General features: G+C 56.9%; 1 protein-coding gene across 1 annotated transcript; it reads left to right on the top strand.

Annotated features, from left to right (window-relative positions):
* Window positions 1-24806, top strand: RIPK4 (receptor interacting serine/threonine kinase 4). The gene is made up of 8 exons (XM_045540704.1): window positions 1-271; window positions 8910-9201; window positions 13854-14002; window positions 15662-15711; window positions 17898-18056; window positions 18781-18884; window positions 20307-20571; window positions 22256-24806. The coding sequence occupies exons 1-8, from the start codon at window positions 90-92 to the stop codon at window positions 23413-23415; spliced, it is 2361 nt and encodes a 786-aa protein (XP_045396660.1). The 5' UTR covers window positions 1-89; the 3' UTR covers window positions 23416-24806.

The following is a 24806-nucleotide window of genomic DNA, read 5'->3' as shown; positions in this document are numbered from 1 at the left end:
TGACGGCGCCGGGGGCGGGGCGGGGCGCACCTGGGCACCTGGGCACCTGGGCGGTCGCGGCGGCGCCGGGCGGCGGCAAGACGCGCGCGATGGAGGGCGACGGCGGGAGCCCGTGGGCCCTGGGGCTGCTGCGCACCTTCGACGCGGGCGAGTTCGCGGGCTGGGAGAAGGTCGGCTCGGGCGGCTTCGGGCAGGTGTACAAGGTGCGCCACGTCCACTGGAAGACCTGGCTCGCCATCAAGTGCTCCCCGAGCCTGCACGTCGACGACAGGTCAGCGGCCCGGCGGGGGCGCTGGGGCGGGCGCGGGGCCCGGCCAGGGCTGGAGTTGGACTGGGGGTCCTCCCCTCCACTGGCGCCAGCTCCGGCGCAGCCTCGGGGGAAACCGGACGCCGGGCGCGGCCTCGAGCCCCCGGCAGCGTCTGCTCTGTTTGGCGGCCGGAGGGACGCGGCGGCGCTTTGGGGAGCTCCAGGCCTGTTGCGCGCCGGGGCCCGGGCGTGCGGCTCCGCGGGGCACCTCGGGACGTTGTGGGGTGCCCGGTCGGGCTACCTGACCCTCCCGCGTGGCCCGGATTCCCAGGGTCGCAAGCTCGCCCGGCTCCGTGGACCGGGCCGCTCGGAGGCGCATCCGCCCGGGCCCCCCTGGGCGCTGCGGTCTGCACCCGGCTTAGAAAAATTGCTGTGCGGGCACTTGGGCTTTGTGAGTGGAGTTACACTCCGTCCCACTTACTCAGTAATTTGCGTTGGAGCACAAATTGGTGTAAGACGGTAATTATTTCGGTCGGAAGCACCGGCTTGGCTCGGGCGCGGCTGTCTCAGCGCCCCGGCGCTTGCGCGATGGTGCTGCCGGGCTGGGGCCGGCCCGGGCGGGGTCCGGGGCTCCGGTTCGCCTCGCTGTTCCTCGCCGCAGTCTCGTTAGCTGACTTCAATTCGAAACCCAACCTGTGGGGCAGCGTCCGCGCCGACCCGCTCTGTGGCCGCGCCACACGGCCCTCCTGCGCCCGTCCCCGTCCGAAAATCCGGAGGGAACCTGCCCGTCCCTCTCTAGCAGGAGCGCTCGCGTTAGTGGAGACGAGAGCCGCCCGGGTTAAATTCGGTGGGTCGATTGTGGTGTGTGCATAACTTTGGGGGTAGGAAGAAGATTTTTGAAAAGAAACTTTTTTTTTTGGTGGATTTCACCGTTTATGGTTGATTTTTGATCGTTTGTATGTATGCTTGAATTTAGCACATTTTAGTCATTTATCCTTTAATGAAACTTGCATACTAAATCCTTAAGCGGTCAGCCCTGAACAAACACACACCCCCACCCGAAAAGCAGTTCCTTTTAAACCCCAGTTAGCCTTTGCTGCCTGAGAGGCCTGTTGCAAATGCTGGCCTGACCGAGCAATTCGGCCTCGGAGCCCCAGCTTTTCCAAAGAATGGTTGTGATGCTTGTGTCCGGGTGGCATTGCTGCCGCCCATGCCCGTCAGTAACTGTTGTGCCCCTGAGACCGAGAGGCCCCAGTCCACTCCCTTGGCTGGGAGACTACATAGTAGATTGGTGGCTTTTTGCTGTAACCCTCAAACCCAGGGTTTCCTGGAAACTTCAGGAGCGTGGTGACTGGTATCCAAACTACCACTAGTTCAAGGTGAGACGCTTGCTGAGGCTGAGCCCCAGACCCTGGGAACTTCTCAGGCCGGGAGGGGCGCTGTGGTTGTTTTGATGAAAACCAAACCACTTTGAATACCAGCCAGTGGTTAGATTCTGAAAGGTTAGACCCTCTCGGTAGGAATATTTTTATGCTCTTGGGGACGTTTGTCTGATGCAGTCTCCTAGTCCAAGTGAGTTTTACTCATCAGTGCAGATTTTAACACCAGCTTCTTGAATCGGGAGAGCAGAGCACACAGGCATGTCCCCGGGCTGACTCATCAGCCTGCATCCGCAGAATCTGTTATTTCCAGTGACCGGTCCCTTGTTTCTTGGGTGGCCTAGTTGGAGGTAGGGTTTCTTCACTTGAGGCGGGTCACTTAGGATATTGCACAGCCTGGTTGAAAAGTGTTTTGTCCTTTAACTGGAAGCCTTTCCTGCCCTGCCCAGGCGGGCAGGTGGTGGCTTGTCGGGCAGCTAGGTGGAGGTCAGCGCATAGCAGGAAGTGTTTCCCCTCCTGAGCTTTGCTGGGCCTGGCAGAGCAGGCTGGAGTTTTGTGTTTGCAGCAGCGGTTGATTTCTCTGATTGAAAAGATGGTCAAAACCCCTGCTCTTTGTAAAGAAGTCGACTCCTTCAGGTTAATCATTGACTGTATTCAGCCTGAGGTTCCTGTTAGGAATGTGTGTGGGTGTTGCCGTGGTCCAGGAGCAGCCGGTTGCATCTCGGTCTTGCAAGGTTGCACCTAAGCCTTGAGAGAGTCGTGCTACTCAGGTTTTTCGGTGCTCTTTTGATGAGTTGCCCCCCACCCCAGCCCCTGTATTTGCAGGGTGATCCTTGGATTAGGGAATAGGATTTTCCTGGGGTCTCTGTGTGCAGCCCCCAGCCCTGCACCCCTTCTGGCTAAGTCCTGTCTCACCTATTTGAAGGATGGCAGCTCTCACCCCTGCCACATGAGTCTGGGCCTTTTTTCAGGGTGACTGGAGTCATTTATGGCCCTCTCCACTTGTCACATATGGCCCCAGCACAGGTACAGGTGTGGGCCAAGCCGATTTTCCTTGGCCAGGGCTGCTTGCCCCTCAAGGTGGGCTGGGGTCTCCCTGTTCCCTGTGGCTGCCCCAGCCCCAGCCTTTATCACCCCTGGCTGTAGCCGGCCCTGATCCCTGGCACCTACAGGGGCTTCCCTGAGTAACTGGGTGCCCACCATGTGAGTATGCATTTCTGTGCCTGAAAGGACAGCCGTGGAGACCCCCTGGGGACAGGCAGGAAGTGCCTGCCTAGGGGGCCCACTCGGGTAGTTCACAAGTGACCCCCATTGACCTGAGTCCCCCCCGCCCCCATGCTGTAGGGGGCTGAGGGCCTAGGGTGGAGTGTAGGGGTGGGTGCTGCTACCAGTTTGGAGAGAATAAAGTGACCCCAAAGGCCTGTTCCTCCCCTGCCAGACCCAGCTAAGAGGAGGCTCAGAGTAGCAACGTGCCTGGCCCGGGAGCAGCTCATGCGTTCGGCTCCAGCTAGTCGGGGCGAGTCCAAGCAAACCCCGGGTTTGTAACTACAGCGCTGACAATCGGACAAGCCCGTTTCTTGTCAGTTTTAAAAATAGCAGTGTGGGAACCCCTCCGAGGCGCCCTGGGAACCTAATTGGACTGGTGTGCGGCAGGCCTAGCTCAGAGGCTTCAGCTAACAAGTGAAACCATTTTTCCGGCTGCATCTTCCCAAAGGTTTCCAGGTTTCTCCAGGGGAGCTCTGCTCCCCAGCAGGTCTCACCCGCACCCCGTCCTTTTTCCCTCCCGTGGTTTTTGCTTCTCTGCCTCAGGAGCCCGTGTCCACCATTCTTCCCCGGTTCCTAGACGGGGTTTTGTGGAGAGGGAAACTGCAGCTTGCCTTGGAATTTCTCAGTGGGGAGAACCCTGTGCATTCTCTAGAAAGTTGCTTTTAAAAATGATTGGTGTGGTGAGAGTTGTGCCGTTTCTCCCTGCTCCAGTGCCCTCCCTGGCAGGCGGAAATACACCTCCGCTGGCCCTAAATGAGAAGGAAATCGAATGAATGTACATGCGACTGAGAAGGAGCATCTTTAAAAGGTTGGACCCCAGTTGGTCCTATTAATGCCCAGCGATCTTCCATCTGGAACCCAAAGGGGGTTCCGAGGGCAGGGTGGGGCGCTTTGTCCTTCCTGCTGGGAAACTGACCCAGCTAGGACGCGGCCCTGCTGGGCTTTGCCTGAGCGGACGGTTTTGGGGTGCTGTTTTAATTAAGACATCAGGGGGTTCTGGTGCCCCAGAAATGTCCTTTTCACTATTAACAGTGAGAAATGCGACTTCCTGTCTGCAGACAGGACTGAGACCTGGCGTGGCAGTGTTCCTGTGCTCCGGGGGCTGGCGTCACAGTCTCTCCAGGTGTTAACGGGATAAAATTGACAGTTCCCTTTGTGTGGTCCTCGGCATAAACCAGAAACACTGCTTAACGGAAAAAATGTATTTAAAAAAGACTTGCCATTGACAAAAAACAACTGGTGAGTTCGTTCTGTGCCCCAGCACGTTCAGTCTCCCCTGTGGGAAATGCCTTTCCCTGTGGCTCCCGAGAAGGCCCCTTTCAGGCTTATCGAATTGCAAATGCTGCGGGTGACACCCGACCCGGGAAGGGCTGGAGCTTTGGAAAGCCGCCCGGGCACCCCAGGGTGTGCGTCCTGGGAGCAACTGAAGAAAGCCTGAAAGGATGGGGCCGTTTGAGTTTGGGCTCAGTGGGCACAAAATAGTAGGTGGTATGAAGGGTTTCTGGGGATGCGCTGGCCTTTCTGAACAAAATCCGGGCTGGCGCCGCCCCTGCTCCTGGGCTGTGACCTCCCGCTGGGCGGTCCAGGGACCCCAGGGACCCCCTTCCTCCCCGGAGTCCTGTCTGCCCCAAGGCATTTCGGTTTGTGCAGTTTCTTCTGGAGAAGGTGATTTGTCCCTGGAAACAATGGCTGATTTTCCTTGGGGAAATGTCCCGAAAGGTGTGGCCCTTGAAAGGGGGGGATCTACCAGGCTCCCCCAGGCAGTTGTGCAAAGCCGGGGCAGACTCCCTGAGGAGATTGAGCTGGGATCAACTTTCAGAGAGAACCAGCTTCGAAGGCTCTTTTTGTGTGTTTGTTTGTTTCTTTTTAAATAAGGTAAATGGGGTCTCTGTTTTGCGGAGGGCCCCGGGCAGGAGAGAGTGGAGAACTTGCTGAACTTGGTGCACTAGGGAGGCAGGTGTGATCTGCTGCCAGCCGGTGGCTGTTAAAAGTCACTAATGAGCAAGCTCTGCAATCAGAAATCACCTGGGTTTTATGTATTAAGCCCTTTGGGCAAATGGAAGAAAACACTTTATCTGCAGGGTGGCTCAGAGCTTCCCCTTAATAAGCTATTCAGCTTTCCTTTAATTGACTTTGTTCTCAAAATACATGGGTGTTAGTCAGGTTTGGCTTGGAGGGGACAGTCTCAGAATGTCTACTTGGAAAAGTGACCCTTGTTTATGGCAGGCGTGTAAACACCTCAATTGTCAGCTCCTCCGAGGAGGCTGTGCCTTGTGCGGTTCTAAGTTTGAAGTGGGTCTGAGTCCTGCAGGAGGACTTCCTGCCAGTGCCCCTGGGTGGGCATAGTGCCCCGGAAGGACACCCACACTGGTAGGGGAGGGGTGGCAAGCCGGCCACATTTATTAAAGAAAAACAGTAGGAAACAGACACCTCGTAACTCTGATTGGCAGTAAGATACAAAACAGAAGCAGCGGTGGGTACAAAGTCCCAGGTGCTACAGCTCCAGAGTTAGTGGCTGCTACCAGAGGTGCTAGCTGTGCTAGTCCTGGTTTAAATAACAAGTGCGCAGGGAGGGAGATGAGAGGTGTCCTTTACTTCTCCTTCGGTGACTGGTTTCATGTTAGGTGACGTGTGAGGCTGGCATCTGGCCCTCTACTTCCTTTTTTCAGATGCCTGTTAAGAGTCCCTCTAGCCTGGTCTGGACTGTCACCCAGCCTGTGTGGGGTCCCAGCACCTGGCCAAGCCCCGAGGCTGCAGAGGGGTTGGCTGTCCTGGGCCAGGGCCCGGGAAGCTGTCACTTTGGAGTTTTCCACTGGAAGGGGCAGCCCGGCCCAGGGACCCCCGCAGGCGGGGACCCCACACTTGACATCTTGTTTTCCATCAGTTGGTCATTTAACAGAGTGCTAAGAAAACAAGCCACGTTGAGCTCGTCTTTGTCTTGTGGTAATTTAGTGATTCGTTCCTGATACTTGTTTCACTTGTTCCTCAGTGAACAAGGTTCTTGGCTCCTTGAGTGTATTCATACAAACTCTTGACTTTCCTGCCCCCCACAGCCCCACACCCCCACTGGAGTGACCCCACCTCCACGAGGGGAACTGCAGTGACTCCTGGTAGAGATGGGTGGTCCCTGCTGGTCTCCTCCCACATCCCTCTGTCATCCTCCAGGCTGTATCTGCTCTGTGGGCTCCCTCCCCCCACTCCCAGCCTCCCGGGTCCCCCAACCCCCTGCAGGGCTCCCCCTCCGACAGCCTTCCTTTCCCTACTACTGTTTCTGCTCTGACTTCTGCCCCCTGGCTCTCCCACAGCCCCTGGACTTTCCCTTTAAATGACCTAGATGTCCAACTTCACTTCTTTTTCTGGTGTAATTGTCCATCTTCTGCCCTGGAAGGTGAGCACACACCGTGGACGCAGGCAAGGGGCCTTTTGGTCTTCAGGCCTGGCACGTGGTGAGTGAGCAGCAAACACTTGTCGATGAACAGAACGGTTTAAGGGTAAATGCTGTGAGTACTTATGTGCTGATTCTAGACTGTAGTGGTTTGTTTTATTATTTTTTTTTTGAGACAGAGTCTTGCTCTGTTGCCCGGGCTAGAGTGCCATGGCATCAGCCTAGCTCACAGCAACCTCAGACTCCTGGGCTCAAGCGATCCTCCTGCCTCAGCCTCCCAAGTAGCTGGGACTACAGGCATGTGCCACCATGCCCGGCTGATTTTTTCTATATATTTTTAGTTGTCCAGTTAATTTCTTTCTATTTTTAAAAGAGATGGGGTCTCGTTCTTGCTGAGGCTGGTCTCAAACTCATGACCTTGAGCAGTCCTCCCGGAGTGCTAGGATTATAGGTGTGAGCCACTGCGCCCGGCCTTGTAGTGGTTTGTTTTAAATTTGGCCGTGAATGCATTAACTTGGCTTACACCAGCGGTTCTCACACTTGGGGCCATCCACTGTGGGGTGTTCAGTAGCACCCTTGGTTGTGACAACCAGAATGTCAACATCTCCAGACATTGCCCTGTGTCCCCAGGGGACAGATTCACCCCTCGTTGAGACCAGTGGGTTGCTCCTGGGGTCCAAGCTCCTGGGGACATGGGAGCTCACGGGGGCTCAGCTCCCAGCTGCAGGGCTTGCGCTGTGGCGGGCAGAGGGGCTGAGAGTTCGACACAGGGAAGAGCTTTTGGTGAACAGTAGAACCCAGGGGGCCCCTCCTGGCCTCCCGTCCTTGCTGCAGGGGAAATGTTTTCCTAACTGCCAGGGTGGCTGTGGTCTCAAAGGGGAGGTCAGATCAGCAAGAAATGGACCAGTTTCTGATCCTCTGGTGGGAGTGGCTTCCCTGGGGCTTCTGTGAGGTGGGAGCCGCAACTGGGTCGTGGGCAGGGGCTCGTGCTGTTCTCCACATTTTGGGGTGTCCCCCGGGGCTGCCCCAGCCTGCTGCCTGTGGCCTGTGTGTGGACATGAAGCTGGTCAGTTCCCAGCTCCAGTGGTCGGGAGGCCCAGTGTGGCTTAGGGAGCTTGTTATTACTAGAAAGCCCATTTCCCACCCCCACCAGGAAACAAGGGCCAAGGCCTGGGAGCCTGCATTCCAGCCAGCGTCCTGAGTGCTTTCCACCAAGTCTGTGTTTGACAACCGCGGAGCCTCTGTGGCCACAGCATGTCCTTGTGGGATTTAGCGGTTTACCCTAAATGCACTCTGGGACACTTGACCACTAATACAGACCTGGGCACTGGGATTCTAGTCTGTGAAAACTCAGCCTGCACCAGAAGACTGGCCCAAGACCAGGGGCTGGCAGACTATCTCCAGGAATCGCTGGAGAGTAAGTGTGTTAGGCTCTGCAGGCCACAGGGCCCTACAACTACTCCTCTCTGCCTTGTAGAGCAGAAGCCACCAAAGCCAACATGTAAATGATTGGGTGAGACTGTCTTCCAGTAAAAGTTTATTTACACAAACAGCTGGCAGGGCGTGGGCAGCAGTTAAACAGAGTAGCATTTGACCAGCAGTCCCACTCCTAGTACACATCCAAAGGAATCGAAAGCAGGATTCTGACAGGTACTTGTGCACCAGTGTGCACAGATGTGTCACATTGTTCACAAGAGACAAGAGGTGGAAACAACCCACGCACCTCTGATCAGATGAGTGGAAAAGCAAGGTGTAGCGTATTCACACAGTGGGCTGTTAGCCATGAAGAGGAAGAAGTTTTGATATATGCTACATTGCAAATAGACCTTGAAAACATGGTTTTAGTGAAATAAGGTAGACACGGACAAATATTGTGTGATTCCACTTCTATCAAGGACCCAGAACAGGCAAGTTCATAGAGGTGGAAAGTAGAAGACAGGACACCCCAGACTGGGGAGAGGGGAAGGGTCCATGTTTAAGGGGTGCAGAGTGTGCGTTGGGGATGATGGAGAAGTTTTGGGTGTAGACGGTGGTGGTTACACAACTTTGTGAAAGTATGTAGTGCCGTGGAATTGTACCCTTCTGAAAGAGTAACATAAATACTGTGTTGTGTAAATTTTACATTTTTTATTTAAAAAAATGGTGGCTGGCTGGATTTGGCCCCTGGCACACCATGCTTTAGACTTGTTCCGTTCCATTAGTGTGTGTGGTTGGATTCAGGAGTAACTGGGCCAGCCAAGGCCTTAGGCTTAAACTCAGAAGGTGAGCTCGGTCCTGGGTTGGGTAAGTAGGTAGAACTTTTAGTCGAAGCTACACTTCTCTACGCTCATCCCAGGAGAGGGGTTGCCAGTGTGCACCTGCAGACTCCGAGAGCCTGAGCCCTGGCAGGGGCTGTTCGAATTTCTCTTCTCACTTCTGAGAACCCCAGGATGGGTGCACAGGTGCGTCTGAGCAGCCCGTGGGCCGAGAGTCTGGAGGGCTCAGCGTTAAGAGGTGACATTACAGTGCTCCCCTCGTGCGTGCATCTGAGTATTCTCCTGGCCACCTGGAGCTGGTCGTCTTCGGGTCAGGGTGCGCCGTGTTTGTGGCTGAGTGACCCCTGTGTGTTCCTCACACCTTTGGACTTTTTCAGGGAGCGCATGGAGCTTTTGGAAGAAGCCAAGAAGATGGAGATGGCCAAGTTTCGCTACATCCTGCCCGTGTACGGCATCTGCCGTGAGCCGGTCGGCCTGGTCATGGAGTACATGGAGACGGGCTCCCTGGAGAAGCTGCTGGCCTCCGAGCCGCTGCCGTGGGACCTGCGCTTCCGCATCGTCCACGAGACCGCCGTGGGCATGAACTTCCTGCACTGCATGTCGCCCCCGCTCCTGCACCTGGACCTCAAGCCCGCCAACATCCTGCTGGATGCCCACTACCACGTCAAGGTGGGCGGCAGGCGGGTCTGTCTGCAGGGAGGGGGGTCCCCAGGGGTGGCCCTGAGGTCAGGACAGGGGTGGGAAAGGAGGCGGTTCTTCCGGGGGGAGGAACTTGAAGCCAAGGCCTTTCCTGAGTAAGAACAGCAGGGGTCTGAGCTTGTGGTGGTTGGTGTAACCATGTATGGGGAGCTGGAGGATGGACCCTGTGAGCCCTGGGGCGCCCCCCCCAAATCCTACATGTGACTAATTCTAGAAAAAGAGATTATGGGCTTATGGCTTCCGTTCTTAATGTCTTAGGAAATCAGGTTAGAAATCAGACTGTGGACCAGATCCTTGTGGGACCTCAGGTTTCGCAATGAAGGGCCCCTCCGTGGTTTCGGGGCTGGGGTGGTGGGAATGTGGGGTGCACTGCAGTGGGGGCCGAGGGGTGCTATGGAAGGAGTCCTGCACAGGAGAGGGTCGTGGGGCAGGGTGTTGTGTGATTGAAAGGCCTGGGAGCTTTGCATTTTTTTCTTCTTTGATAAATTTATGAGACAGAAAATATGAGGGATAATATAACTAAAAACCGGTCCTCGCCGCCTGGCGCTGGCAGACATTAACAGCGGCATTTCAGCACGAGGCTGTATTTCTTTGTGTCTCCCCTGGTGGCCTTTGTGTCTGCGGTTGTACTGTCGTCGATGCCGTGGGTGACACATGTGGCCTTTCCCCATGTGGTGATGTTTGCACGATCTCAGGACACCCGGCGTCATATGCTGGTCCACACAGTGCAGTTGTGTCCACCTGGGAGCGAGAAGGAGCCCAGAGCCAGGGCCCGGATCACATCCAGTTCGTGTGGGGCAGAGGAGCTGCCCTCGTGCCTTGGCCGCTTTGCTGTTTGTTCCTGGCTGCACAACACTTCCAGGCCCCTCTGTCAGCCTGACCGTTAGTTAGGAGAGACCTGGGGCCAGGCCCGGCCCTGCCTCAGCACTCCTGGGGCCCGGGGAGCCGTGGCCTGTGTGCCACGCAGCCGGCCGTGCCCCACACCCAGACCCTGGCTGTGCAGAGCCCTTGTGCAGACGGGCGGAGCTGGTGGGTGATGGGTGTTTCCCTTGGGACTGGGACTATAAGTTGTCTCGTAGGTGGGTATTGCTCAGTGATAAGATTTTAGCTGCCAGGTGGAAGCGCCGTCCTGCCGAGGGAAGCGGGGATAAAAGTCAGTGACTTGGCTTGGATCAGCCCTGGGGTGGCTCCTGGTGTCTGCTCACGTCCTGGGAGCCCTGGGATTCCCGTGTCCTGGTGCCTGGTAGGGCTGGGCGTCACGTGTGGCACCTCCACCTGGGGCTGACTCTCACAGGGCTCTTCCCAGGTGCTGCCGGTCCTGGAGACCCCAGTGAGCAGTAAAGTCTCTGCCCTCCCACTGTACCGCGCTCCAGGAAGGGAAGTGACAGCAGGTCCTGTGTGCCAGAGGCTCTACTGCAGGAGATGCTCTCCCCTTCACAGCAGGGGCGCGGGCGGACAGCGGCCTCCAGTTCTTGCTAAGCTGGGGCTCGGGCTAAACTAGCGGCCAGGGTCATCCCACCGTGTGTCATGGGGCAGAGGCTGGGGCAGAGCTTGATGACGTGCTCAGGAAACCAAATGACCCACGAAGGCTGAGGCAGAGCTTGATGACATGCTCAGGAAACCAAATGACCCACGAGGGCAGAGCGAGTGGCCGGTGGGCAGGGCAGGGTGTGGGGACAGCCCCTGGGCTGGGCCTTCAGATGGAGTCAGGAGTGGTGGATATGCGGGTGGGAGAAGAGCCTTTAGGGTGGAGGAAGCAGCCTGACAAAGTCTGGAAAACTCTGGGTCTTCGTACCAGGGAGGGAGAAGGCACAGCTGGATTAGAATGGAGGGTGCCAGGACGCCTTACCCTGTCTTTGAGGACTGCTGAGATGGGAGGAGGCTCTTGGAACATGCTTTTCTTGGGCAGACTGCTGTTGAGTGCGCACTGGGTACTGCCAGGCACGCAGGTGTGGCTGGGCAGGTGTGTCTGCGGCCAGCGCCGGTCACCCAGCCTGGGGGTGAGTGGCCGGGCGGGGGGTGATAATACTTGTCGCTACCTTGTCGTGAGGGTCGTTACGATAAAACGCTTAGCACAGTGGCAGTGCCCGGCCCCTGGAAGTGCTTACTCAGCAGGGCTTGGTGCTGTTGGTATTAGCAGGTAATCTTTTCCGAGTTGGGGATGTTGGTACTGCTTTGGGCATCTTCCCAGCCCTGACACACAGTAGGCACTTACTGCCTGCCAGTGTAGAAGTGAGCACTGTTCTTAGACCGTCTTCACGACGTGGGCTAGCTGTCCTGCGTGTTGTGTCCCCACTGATGAGAGCCTCCTCCCTCCCTCAGAAACGCCTGGCTTTGCTGGCCTGGCACATGGGTGTCTTAGCGGCGAAGATTGTGTGGAGTCGGGTGTTGGTAGGGAGCCCAGGACGGCTAAGGAGCGAGCCGCTGAGGCCCTGGTGGGAACCAATCTAGTTTGACAGGAAGTGACACGCATCTGCGTGGAGCCCTGGGACACGGTAGTGCCCCGTGTACCCTGGCGGGCCCTGGGAAAGGCTCTCTTGTGTGATGCCCTTCTTAATCAGGCGTGTTAGTCACCATCCAGGAGCCCAAAAACAAACAGAAAAATGTATTTACATGTAAGGAGGGCAGCTGGGGGTGTGCGTGTGAGGTTCCAAGAGGCAGCACTTTTGTTCCTGAAGACAAAACTTGGAGGCTTTTGGACAGTTATTTGAAGCAAGACGACTTTAATCTAGAATCTTGAGGTTAGGCCCTAAGCTGCCGCTCCAGGCTACTGCCTTTCTGTGCCTGGCATGATTGGAGCTGAAAGTTTCCCAGCAGCCACCTGCTTGGCAAAGTATGTTAAATATACTTAATATTTTAAGCCAATACTTGATATATTATTATTTAATATTAAACACACTAAATATCAACGTTAAAATATTGTGATCAGTTTCAAGTTAAAAATGAAATAACCTAGTGTAGAATCCCAGGCTGCATTTATATGCACAGTCTGCCTGGACCAGACCGTACTCGGGGTCACGCGGCATCGTCTTCTACTGTGTGTGACAGGCAGCTGGCTTGGTCCCCTCCAGCCAGACCCTGACGTCGAAGGGCTGTGTGCTGGAGGGTCGGTGACCCTTCCACGTTCTGAATTCCGAGTTTGCATTTTGATGCCAGAGGTTTTGCAGAGAATTTCTGCCTATTTTCTTCCCGCCAAATGTATTTTGGAGTGGCAGGCTGTATCTGACAGTGACAGACAGAGAAAAGTGAGATCTCCGCATCCTAGTCCTTCTCATTTCTGAATCTAAACTGTTTCAGGCTGCTGATAGAGTGGCACTGAGACTTCCTCTGTGCGTAGTTTGCTTTGAGAGTTAGGACACGTCGTTCCATCCGCCGGCTTCCAGCTGCGTTAGGGATGTGCAGGATTTGGGGTGTGGGTGTGGGGGGGTTTACTCTGGGAACTGGCAGTTTGCTCACCAGAGTGGGGGTGTCTCTTGAGGGCTGCGAGGGTTCGAGGGCCACAGGACAGCCGAGGGCCAGCCCATCCCCGAGAGCTTTCCTCCCCACCACCCTGCAGATGTGCCAGGAACACTCGGAGCCCTGGGAGCCCAGTCACCGCCCTGTCGCTCAGTGGTGATGACGCCAGGCCCATTGGCTCACCGTGGGCACGGCCAGCCCAGACTAAAGGCCTGACTCAGCCTGGTTTCCTATTGCTTCCTAGGTGTGTTTGAGGAGAGGCCCAGGCGTTAATTAAAAGGCTTAAAAAAAAATCCATAAGCCTGGAAGGAGAATAGAGGCCGTTTTCCACATGGACCGGGAGTTCCATGAATGCTAATGAGCTGTGGCTTCGTCCCACGTGGTCTCTTTACACTGGGAACTGGTGGGGAAGGGGAGAGGGGGTGCCCCCCACAGAGGCCTGCCAGGTGAGCTGGGGCTCTGTGGGGGTCCCAGCTGTGGGCTTAAGTGAGCCTTAGGGACACCTTAGAGGAGACCTGCCTCCCGAGGGCCTGGCATCCGGGCACTCCTGGAGCGGTGGGCCCCGACAGGGGTGTGTATCAGACCTTTACCCAGACCTCACATGTTTGGTGAAGGAACCAGCCAGTGTCCGCCCATCACCAACGTCCGGGGACAGAGGCTGCACGTGTGTGTTGTTTGCTTTAAGGGCCTCTGCAGGGGTGTTCCCTTTAAAGGACTTGCTGCCGCCTGCCCGCCTCCCCAGCTGGCCGGTTGCATAACCGGATCCCTTGGCAGGCAGAGCTGACTGTCACGTGTCTCCCTGTACCCGACGTTCTGAGGGCTGCTTTTCCCTTTGTGCCGAGTCAGGCTGTCAACCACAGTGGCAAGCGTGATGCCTTACGGAAGTAAGCTTGTAATTCTCGAGTGCTCTCTCCCAGTGAGTTCCTTCCTCGGAGTGTACTTTTCTCCTCCATCCGTCAATCAACCACGTTGCTCTTAATGCCTCCAGACTTGGCTCTGGCCCAGCCATCGGGCTGGCCTGCCTGGGGACAGGGCTGCCTGGAGATGCACCTCGACCCACTGCGCCACCCAAGGTTGCAGAGGGGCGCTTTTGATAAAGTGTCACGGTGCATCAGCCCGTGGGGTCTGGCGAGACCACACTGACGGTTTTGACTGCTGTGTTGCAGATTTCCGACTTCGGGCTGGCCAAGTGCAACGGGCTGTCCCACTCGCACGACCTCAGCATGGACGGCCTGTTCGGCACCATCGCCTACCTCCCGCCAGAGCGCATCCGGGAGAAGAGCCGGCTCTTTGACACCAAGCACGACGTTTACAGGTATGTGACGGGCCCCCCACCCTCTGTCCCCCTGCAGTGGGGCTGGGAGCTCTGAACCCCGATGCTTCGTGTCCTGAGCGGCAACTTTCAGAAAGGCCATCTGTGCCCGTCAGACGTGGGTTTGGCCACGTGGACGGGGCGTGTGCTTGCTGGGTTTGGGGTTTTAGCCAGTGGTACGGGCTGCCCCAGGGACACAGGAGACATTTCTTTCTTGTGAGTGTTGCTGGCCGGGGACAGAGAGTGTTCGTGACTGGTGCCTGCTGCAGCCGGTCCCAACCAGACCGACAGCCCTGCCCTGTCAAGGCTTTGGCATTTTTATGAAACGGTTTATCACTCTGCTGTTGGGAGAACCTGCTGCTCCAAGTGGTCCGTGTGTCTGTGTGCATGTGGGTTTGGGCTCTGGAATTCACTCTGATTTTGTGGTGTGAGCAGCTTACACCTCCTGGTGTCACTTCTCTTTGATGAGGAACATCGGCGGGAGAGGCTGCTTGAAAACCAACATCAGTGGGATGTGTGGGCCTGGGTAACAGTCCCCAGGTCACTTGGTCCCTTCCTTTTTCAAATTGTGACGGTCTCAATCACACAGGCTTCTTGGAGAGGAACAGACGGAGGAGAGTGTGGGCGCACGTCAGCCTCTCCCTGGCTCCGGTCCTGTGGGTTGTGACTCTGACCCTGGCCCCGGAGCACTTGCTCTCCGCCTTTTTGTCACCGCCTGAGTCCTGGCGGACTGGCTCCCCAGCCGCCATTGTGTGTGCTGAGCCTGCCTGTGCGCAGTGTGCCCGCCGGGGAACGGCACCTGGCGACCAGTCACAGCTTGTAGGGTTCAGGGAGAATGAGATTCTCCCCATTTATTTTAGAGTGGGGAGTTTCAACTTTTGAACTTGCAGATTTCAATTCATTTGCAATGGTGGATTCCTGTGTAGCTATAAACAGCCGCTGTCATCAGCTCGGTGCCCCATGGTGGCTCAGTATTTGAACTCCTGGGTTTTTTGGTTTTGTTTTTATAAAATTTAACAGATTGGGCTCTTTTTTGGTATATCCAGAGTAGTAATTTAAATAAATATACAAAATATAAATGTATCCCTTATATGTGTATATATATTCCTGAAAAGCCAAAAAAGGCTTTGGGGCATCCCGCTGGATTGCCGCCTGGTGCTTCCTGTGCACTTTCTAACAACCTCTGGCGAAATCTCAGCGAGCCCGGGTCAGGAAATGTTTTGCTCGGAACCTGAATCTGTGTTTTCCAAGCATGAAATCAGTGGAGGGGAGGAGGCAGGAGTTCTCACCATTCACCCATTTACTCAGCACGTGCCTGAGCGCCTGCCCTCTGCCCGGTGCTTGGGAGATGGGGGTGAGTTAAACACGTGGCCGTTCTTCCCCCTAAGCTCAGGGTCCAGCAGGGAAGGGGACCCCGGGGGAATCCCTCTGCTGCTTGGAGACTGGCACTCGGGCTGCAGGGTCATGTCTGTCATCTGACACCTGAGCTGTCAATGTGATGGCTTCGCCATAGCTTTCTCTTTATGAAAACTCACGAGGAATGTCTAGGTGCCCTCTGTCTCTCTTTGGAAGGCATCAGGGTAGTTTCCTTCAAGCCAGTTGCTGTGCATCAGAGCCCTCGACCCCAGCTCCCGGGCGCTAACGTGCCGCTTTTTCTTCCAGCTTTGCCATCGTCATCTGGGGCGTTCTCACACAGAAAAAACCGTTTGCAGGTGAGTGGACGTCCCCGAGGTGTAGTGGTTTGTCTTTCCTGGGATACGTTGCACTTTCTCTGTCCTCAAGTTGCTCCTGTGATCCGTACTCCATGGTGCTGTGCTGTTCCGGCTGAGCCGCAGGGCTGTGCTCAGGGCGGGGGCGCTGCCCTGTCCTGCCCGGCAAGTCCGTGTGACCGCGGCCACCTCATCGTAGGTTTCCCGGACGCTGACGGAGCACTCCTGTGGAGTCAGTGGCAAGAGGAAGAGGCACAGATCTGAAGGGGTGCAGGCAGTGGGATGTTCTAGGTGCCAGCTAATTTTTTTGCTGGTAAAATACACATATCATGAAATTTCAGCTATCTAAAGTGTGTAATCCGGTGCCATTAAGTATATTCACAGTGTTGTACAAGCATCGCCACTGTCCAGTTCCAGAACATTCTCATAACCCTAAAAAGAAGCCCCTGGCCCATTAAGCAGTCACCCTCCATGCCTCCCTCTTCCCAGCCCCTGGCAGCCCTTTCAGCTGCTTCTGTCTCTGTGGATTTACCCATTCTGGGTATTTCCAGTTAATAATTTTTTATTTTTAAAAAACTGTGAAGCACGCATAACCTGAGTTTACCATGTTAGCCGTTTTTGAGCATCCAGTTCAGCAGGGCTGTCTGTCCACGAGGCCGGGCAGCCAGTCTCCAAAACCGTCCAGTGTGTCTGGACACAGGCACCACGTCCCCGCCGCCCAGCTCGGACGCTGCAGGTGTTGTTCCCCTGCCAGGCAGCCACCTCTCTGATCTCTGGCCTCAAAGTTTTCATACCTTGACTTGGTTATTGTAAAAACGGAGTAAGGTTTAGCTTCACTGGAGAAAGATTCCTTTTTCTTCTATAGACATTTCTGGGCTACTCATGATATTTTGTGGTGTGACCAAAAACGTCTAAAAATAAAGATGAGTCAAAGTGTGGGCCACAGGTCTGGGAGCCCCTGGCTGGACGAGGGTCTCCCGAGCATGGCAAGATTTAGAGTGTCCTGGCAGCTTTGTCAAATCCCAGTAGAAAGGATGGCGTGTGCTCGGACACGCCTCTTCCAGCGAGCTTGGGTCTGTGTTGTCCGACCGCCCACCACCCTTTCCTCCCTGAGGCCCGTGGCCCGACTGCTTGTTAATGTGGCTGTGTGCCAGGTGGCATGAGATTGTCTGATAGGTGTGACACCTGCAGCCAGGTACGGGTGAACGTCGAGGTTCGAGGCCGTCGTGTTTTATTGCTTGGCAGACAGCGGGCTTCGAGGTGCAGGAGTGCGAGGCACCCGTGTCTGAAAATATCCCAGGTGTTTAGTTTACTGTCATTTTATGTAGAGGACCCGTTGGTTGTGGAAGTCTGCAGTGTCATGGAAATAACGCATAGATACTTCAATATTTATTGCACAAGATTTAACAGGAAAGTGTAGAATCCTGGCAGCTGTGGGTGACGCGGGCCGATTTCCGTGCCCGCTGATGTGTGCCTGCCTCTGCGAAGACCTGCCACCATGTCGACGTGTTTGGAACTATGGGGTGGGGCAGGGGCTGTGGGGACAGGAAGCCTGGAGTCTGGCTCCCCGGGCCGAGCAGAAAGAAGACCTTGGCCCGCTGAGGGTTGCCTTGGGCCATTCCCAGTTAAAGAAGGAGTTGTGGCCATAGGAGTAGTAATGATGTGATGATAGCGCCCTGCATGCTTTGTAAGGAAGTGGGCAAGGGGACAGGTGAGGGAGGCCCCCATTACACACCTCAGCCCTGGCCTGTCTGCACGGAGAGGCTAGCAGGGCCCTGAGCTTCAGGGCAGTGATTGAGGAAAACTGTTCACCAGCTGTGGGGAGAGCTGGGCCCACGTGGGCCTGCACGGCGTGGCACCTGTGGCGGGCTCCGTGTCTCATCAGATATTCTCCGTTGCATTGGATGCCCCAGAGGATCTGTTCTGTGACCTAACACACTGACTCCGTTTTCTAGATCAGAACCCGGGGAAAGAGGTAGTGTTTAAAACCGGGAAAATAGGGAAAGTGTGCCTTGCAAGGAGAAGGGTTCCGGGAAGCTCCAAGCTTTGGAAAGGGAGGCAGAGCCATCTCCCGGGTCATGTCCCATCGTGTCCCTGGGCGCAATCCCGCACTTGGCACTTCCTCCCAAAGGTGAGAAGTCCGCCCCCAGCCCCGCAGAGCCCCCTGACTCGCGTGCCTTCCCTTGCAGACGAGAAGAACATCCTGCACATCATGGTGAAGGTGGTGAAGGGCCACCGCCCGGAGCTGCCACCCGTCTGCAGAGCCAGGCCTCGCGCCTGCAGCAACCTGATTCACCTCATGCAGAGGTGCTGGCGGGAGGAGCCGCGGGAACGGCCCACCTTCCAAGGTGAGCGCCCTCAGAGGGTCCCAGCCTCCCCAGAACATTCTGCTGGTATCACAGGAGACAGCTGATGGCCAGGAGGGGCTGTGGATGGGAAACGACGTGCACAGAGACAGGTGGACCCAGACGGGCCCGGTGCAGACACGCTGGCCTGGCCCTTGCCATGGCCTCCAGCACTCGAGGCCGGATGGGGCGGCTGGAGCCCAGTGGGCAACTCCAGCCGTCCACCCCCTGCTCCCAGCCAGGGCAGGATTTGCTGCCAGGAGGCCCTGCCTCAGGTTCCGACACAGCCGTGCATTTTCCAGGAGACTCAGCCAAAGAAGGTTTTGACCTCATGGAGCAGGTGTCTTTTGGATAGGAAAGTAACCCTGATGACATCAGAATTAATCTGTTTAAAACACAGCAGTGAACAGCAGGTGCCGGCAGCTCTGTGCCGGTGCTCTGGCGGGCGGGCTCCCTGGGGAAGGCCTCTGCCCTGAGTCTGGTGAGGCTGCACGTGGGTGCCGGTGGGGGCCCAGGTTTGGCCGGCAACTCCCCAGGGTTTATCTGCTGAGCTTGCCTGGGGCAAGCCTGGGACACTCCTCGTGAGAAATGTCATCGCTGGCAGCGCACAGCTTGTTCTCCACTGCATAGAGGATTTGGGCAACGCCTCATCTGTCCCCCTTTCAGCAGAATGTACGCAGATGTCATCATCCGAGTGACATGCCCCTTTTTGGTTTCTCCCCAAAAGAAATTACTTCTGAAACCGAGGACCTGTGTGAAAAACCCGACGATGAAGTGAAAGAAACAGCTCAAGACGTGGATGTGAAGAGTCCGCCGGAGCCCAAGGGCGAGGTAACAGGCATCTTCCCGCGGGTGTCCTCGTCTCCCTGGCTTTACGGTGGTGGTTTCCAACCACCCCTCCTCCCGTCACGTCCCCTGCCAGCCTGGAGCTGTGCCCAGTGCCACTAGAGGTGCAGGTGCCGTGGGTGGCTCCAGATCCATCTGCCTGATGCTGCCCCGTCCTCACCTCCTGTCTGCTGACGCGAGAACAGCGTGGGCGCAGGCCCGGCGTTCAGCAGCTGCTCGTGGGATACGCTCTGAACCCTGGGAGGAGAAGGCCGAGCCCCTTCTGGGCCCAAGGCGGGGACAGCGGGTGTCTTTGCACCTCTGGCGTGAAGGGCTGGTCACTGTTTAACTGCTCATGAATGGTCTGTGCTGTGCGTGCACATAGGTGCACATAGGTGACTTAAGACGTGATAAGAAGCTCCAAGTCCAGGGCCAGCAAAGTGCCCTGTAAGGCAGCGAGGCTGGAGCAGACTGTGAAGTGATGTCTGATAAACCAGCTTTACAGCGTTTTATCTGGGCTGGGCAGTCGATCCCAGGCTGTCGGTGTAAGGTTGGGGGTACATGCACACTTAGGGTGTGCCCATTGTCTGAACACAGGGGTGGGTGTGCACGTGAGAGTTGGGGGGCAAAGGTGCCCGGGCGAGGTGGCAGCAACAAGGCAGCCTGGCCCCCAGTAAGGGGAGGACGGCAGGCAATGAGTGGAGGTGGCTCGGTGCTCCAAGCTCTGGCATCAGGCTGTTCCCACGGAGGGCAGGGATTGGGGGCAAACAGCCATGAATCGGGGAAGAAGGGTGGGTAACCACCAGAGTCTAGTCAGTCCCCAGAAATCTGCCTCTCCCGCATAGTCCGCTCAGCGAGACCCTTTCCAAGGGCCCAGTCGTGTATTGTGTTGGGTCACCATGGTGTCCTTGCAGCTGGCACCCGCCCCCACCTTGTCCACACAGCCTGCGGGCCAGACCCACATGGCTCCGGGGAGAGGCCGCACTTGTGGGTGACGGGGGAGGGCCCTGGCCCAGTTCCACCTCCTCCCTTCGTGTCTGGCTTAAGCAGGCCTGTTGGGGGTGGATGGTGTCCAGCCACTCCCGGGTCACACTCCCGCGGTTGTGCGCGGTCTGCCCCGTGTCTGGTTAACACTGCGTCAGTGCCGGCGGCGCTGCTGGCTTCTCCGTTTTGTGAAGTCGGTCTTTTCTGCAAACGTCTGCGTGCTGGGCAGACCCGGGGACACGGCTCTGCGCCCTGGGGCTTTGGGCTCCCGGGCTGTGCATGTGGTGACCGGCGGTTCCGTTGTCTGCGTCACCCACCGGGGCCTGTCCTTCCTCTCGTCCCCTCCCTCCTGTAAGCCACCTTGTCCTTCCGTGTTCGTGTCACAGACGGGCCAAGGGGGAGTGGCGGGGTCTTTACCCACCGCCCCCTTCTCCCTCTCTGCAGGCAGCGCCCGTGTCCACGCGTCTCAAGCGGGCCTCTGCCCCCACCTTCGACAACGACGACAGCCTGTCCGAGCTGCTGTCGCGGCTGGACTCCAGCATCTCCCAGACCACCGAGGGCCCGGAAGAGCTCAGCCGCAGCTCCTCCGAGTCCAAGCTGCCCTCGTCCAGCAGCGGCAAACGGCTCTCGGGGGTGTCTTCGGTCGACTCCGCCTTCTCTTCCAGAGGGTCGCTGTCGCTGTCCTTCGAGCGGGAGCCTTCGACGGGCGGTGAGTGGAGAACACGCCCTGTGACCGGGGAGGCGAGGGCTTAGCTCGGCACTCTGGGAGCGTGTGCTGGAGCCAGCGACCCTGTTACCTGACCCGACCCAAATTGTCCTCTCTCCCTTCACTAGTTAATCTCGGGTGTCAGTGCCACCTGTCTTACCTGCACCAGCACCGGGATAGATGCTGACCTCAGGCCTGCAGGGTGGAAACCCAGTGACCCCACGGCCTGGAGAGCTTTCTCTCCTGTACCCGCCAGCCCTGCACCCCTCTTCTCAGTCAGTGCTGGGTAGACACCCGGACTTCGTCACCAGGGTGCCCTTGGAGGTTACAACACCCTGGCCACCTCTGTAAACCACCTGCTAGGGTGGGGCCCTTCTCAGCTAGCTAATCTTATCTTTTATGCCTGTTTTCCTGTCGCTGTTCCGGGGTGCTGCAGCTCTCTCTGCCAGCTTTGGGGCTGCGGTGTGGTCCTGCCCTGTCCCTGAAGGGGCTGCAGCTCCCCTGGGAAACTAGGGGTGTTTACACTCGGCTGCAGCATAAGGAGGCTGAGTGCCAGGGCTGTGAGAGCCCCAGAGCCGGGGGGAGTTTGTTTTTCCCAGTGGATTAGGGACGCCCTTCTGAAGGGGAGGATGTCTCCTGGATCGTACAGGCCTCCCGGGATCTTTAGTAGGATAGTGGGGGCGAAGGAGGGCATTTTGGGGTACGGATATATATACCACCCACACAGAGACAGAGGTGGGAAGACCTGGTTTGACCAGAGGTACACAGTGGGCAGCGGGGTGGAGGAGGAGAGTCAGAGGCTAATCAGCAAGAAATATCGCTGTCTCTCATGGAGAAGCGCGTTCTAGAACATACTCTCAATGACATCTTCACTCTGGAGAGGGTTGCTCACTGGCGAGACTCCGAGCGCCAGTGTGGACGCACCAAGCATCTCCCGCCTCGTCCAGGCCCCTGAGGCTGCTGCACGGGAGGGAGGAGGGGCCTGTTTCATGGAGTCAAACTCCAGACGCTGCGGTGGGATTTTGTGTAAAATAGAACGTTTCATCCTACTTGCCAGACTCATGGCCCCTCTGCAATGAGAGGCTCGGTCCTTTTAGGGTTATCGTAGAAAGCTCTTCTGATGTCCCCAGGACAGGAAGTGCCGCTTTGAGGCGGGCAAGGAGCTGGATGCCCCCTGGCAGCTCCAGCACCAGCTTTGCAGGCTCCCGGTGCAGCGTCCGCGGGGCTGGCAGGGCTTTCAGGGAAGGGCTCCTGCCTGGCCTTTGTGGTCTGTGCCTTTTCTTCTTCTTCTTTTTTTTTAGAGACAGGGCCTTGCTCTGTCGCCCAGGCTGGAGTGCAGTGGTGTTGTCATAGCTCCCTGCAGCCTCGAACTGGGCTGAAGCGACCCTCCCACTTGGGCTTCCCGAAGTCAGCTTTGTTCTTCTCTCTTTAATGGAGGAATGTTTGCAGTCGCTGCCATCTCTAAGCACCAAAGGAGTCTTACTTCCTTTATCTAATCACAGCCCTGCAGGACAGCCAGAGTGGTTTTTATTCTGCAGATTGGCTAACCTAACAGCACCTGAGAGGTGTTAACCGCCCTGCCCCAGGCTCCCCACCAGATCTGACCGTCAGTGAGGTCGTGTATGGGCTAGCACAAGGTCACGGATGCACGGCTGCGCTCTGACCCTTGCCTGTCCTCCCCCTGCAGATCTGGGCACCACAGACATCCAGAAGAAGAAGCTTGTGGACGCCATCGTGTCTGGGGACACCAGCAAGCTGATGAAGATCCTGCAGCCGCAGGACGTGGACCTGGTGCTGGACGGCAGTGCCAGCCTACTGCACCTGGCCGTGGAGGCTGGGCAGGAGGACTGCGTCAAGTGGCTGCTGCTGAACAACGCCAACCCCAACCTCACCAACAGGAAGGGCTCCACCCCGCTGCACGTGGCTGTGGAGAGGAGGGTGCGGGGCGTCGTGGAGCTCCTGCTGGCCCGCAAGATCAGCGTCAACGCCAAGGACGAGGACCAGTGGACGGCCCTGCACTTCGCGGCGCAGAACGGGGACGAGAGCAGCACGCGGCTCCTGCTGGAGAAGAATGCCTCCATCGACGAGGTGGACTTCGAGGGCCGCACGCCCATGCACGTGGCCTGCCAGCACGGGCAGGAGAACATCGTGCGCATCCTGCTGCGCCGCGGCGTGGACGTGAGCCTGCAGGGCAAGGATGCCTGGGTGCCGCTGCACTACGCTGCCTGGCAGGGCCACCTGCCCATTGTCAAGCTGCTGGCCAAGCAGCCGGGGGTGAGCGTGAACGCCCAGACGCTGGACGGGAGGACGCCCCTGCACCTGGCCGCCCAGCGTGGGCACTATCGCGTGGCCCGCATCCTCATCGACCTGTGCTCCGACGTCAACGTCTGCAGCCTGCTGGCCCAGACGCCCCTCCACGTCGCAGCGGAGACGGGGCACACGAGCACCGCCCGGCTGCTGCTGCATCGGGGCGCCAGCAAGGAGGCCGTGACCGCAGACGGCTGCACCGCCCTGCACCTGGCCGCCCGCAACGGCCACCTGGCCACCGTCAAGCTGCTCCTCGAGGAGAAGGCCAACGTGCTGGCCCGGGGGCCCCTGGACCAGACAGCCCTGCACCTGGCCGCCGCCCTTGGACACTCCGAGGTGGTGGAGGCGCTGGTCAGCGCCGATGTCATCGACCTGCCTGACGCGCAGGGGCTCAGCGCGCTGCACCTGGCCGCGCAGGGCAGGCACGCGCAGACGGTGGAGACGCTGCTCAGGCTCGGGGCCCACGTCAACCTGCAGAGCCTCAAGTTCCAGGGCGGCCAGGGCTCCGCCGCCACACTCCTGCGACGGAGCAAGACCTAGCCTGCTGCCCGCGGGGACGGCGGGTCTGTGTGCGGCTCCTGTCCTGTCGTGTGTTCCTCGTGGGGACGGAACGATGCTGCATAGGGCAGCTCCACGCGCCCTGTCATGGCTTGCCGAGACATTGACCGAGCCAAGGTGACAGGTGCCGTCGGGAAGCGGGGCCCTGCAGACGGGTGGGTGTGTTGCCGCTGAGTGAAGTTGGCAGGAATGAGCTTGGCTGTTCACCCATCCGCCGACAGAAGCACCTGGTGTCGGAAGGGACAATGCGTCGGAATCATTTCGTTGTGCTCCTAATGGGCTGCTGACACTGCTCCCGTAGTGGCAAAGCCCCAGGCAAGGACGAGTCCACTCTGTCCTGAGGCGAGCTGCCGCCTGACTGCTCGGAGCACCCTGGTCTGGAGCGAAGAGGTGCAGGAAGAACTGTTTCTTGTCTTGATCCACGGTTGTGAGCAGAGAAGCGTGTCTCAGGAAGTTTCAGTGGAATTCCTGTTTTATAAAGTATCTTTCATAGATATGAGTACCGTACCAGCTGTTTCTTGAAATCTGTTAAAAACATTCATAACATTGGATAGTCTAGTCTCTTAGCAGTGACTGAAGTCATAGGGTTGGCTTTAAAAACAATAACGTTTTATGCCACGGGAAATGGACAACAGCAGCTGACATTGTTGAGATATGTTTGTGGCCAGCTCTTTTATATCCCAATTTGTGTGTCCTTGGGTTAGCCCCTGTGGGCAAACACACACACATCCCAACAGTGCTAGTGGTGATTGTGCATTTCTTGTTGCACAAAACGTTTTGGAGTTCTAGAACTACTTGTAAAAGTCAGTAACAAATTCTCACTTTGTAACTTCCGTTTTGGACTGAAGTTATAAAACAGTATTATCTAGTTAGTTGAATCACTCATCTGGTCTGTTTCCAGCTGTCATTTTTGGTAAAGTGGTTGTTCGTACTGAGGGGATCGTGTTTTGGGGTCTCAGAGGGGATTTCTGACCTGCTTTGCAAACGCTCCCCTGCGCGCCTGCAATTGGGGTATCACCCCAAAGTGGCTCTCGGATGGGAAAGGTTTGACCATCGAGCCTTGAATTTCATTGTCACCTGTGTCCCATGTGGTGCCTTCTGAATACTGTTATTAGGGTAAGTTTGTTGCAGAACATGACCCTGTGTGCAAACATGTACCATGGCCTTGTGTATGATACAGAGATTGATATTAACGTACCGTGTATGTTAATGTGAATCTGTGGGCAGGATACTTCTTTTCCGTGACAAGAAATATCCAAACTGTTAGAACTGGCTATGTTTTAATATGCCTCGTTGTGCTTTCACTACATATGCTACTCTTATATGAAATACCTAGGGGGGCAAAAAATAAAGTTCTGTTTGATGTCAGTGAA

Source organism: Lemur catta, chromosome 1, assembly GCF_020740605.2.
Source record: "Lemur catta isolate mLemCat1 chromosome 1, mLemCat1.pri, whole genome shotgun sequence".
Taxonomy (NCBI): Eukaryota; Metazoa; Chordata; class Mammalia; order Primates; family Lemuridae; genus Lemur; species Lemur catta.
This window is presented reverse-complemented; position numbering and strand designations above follow the sequence as displayed.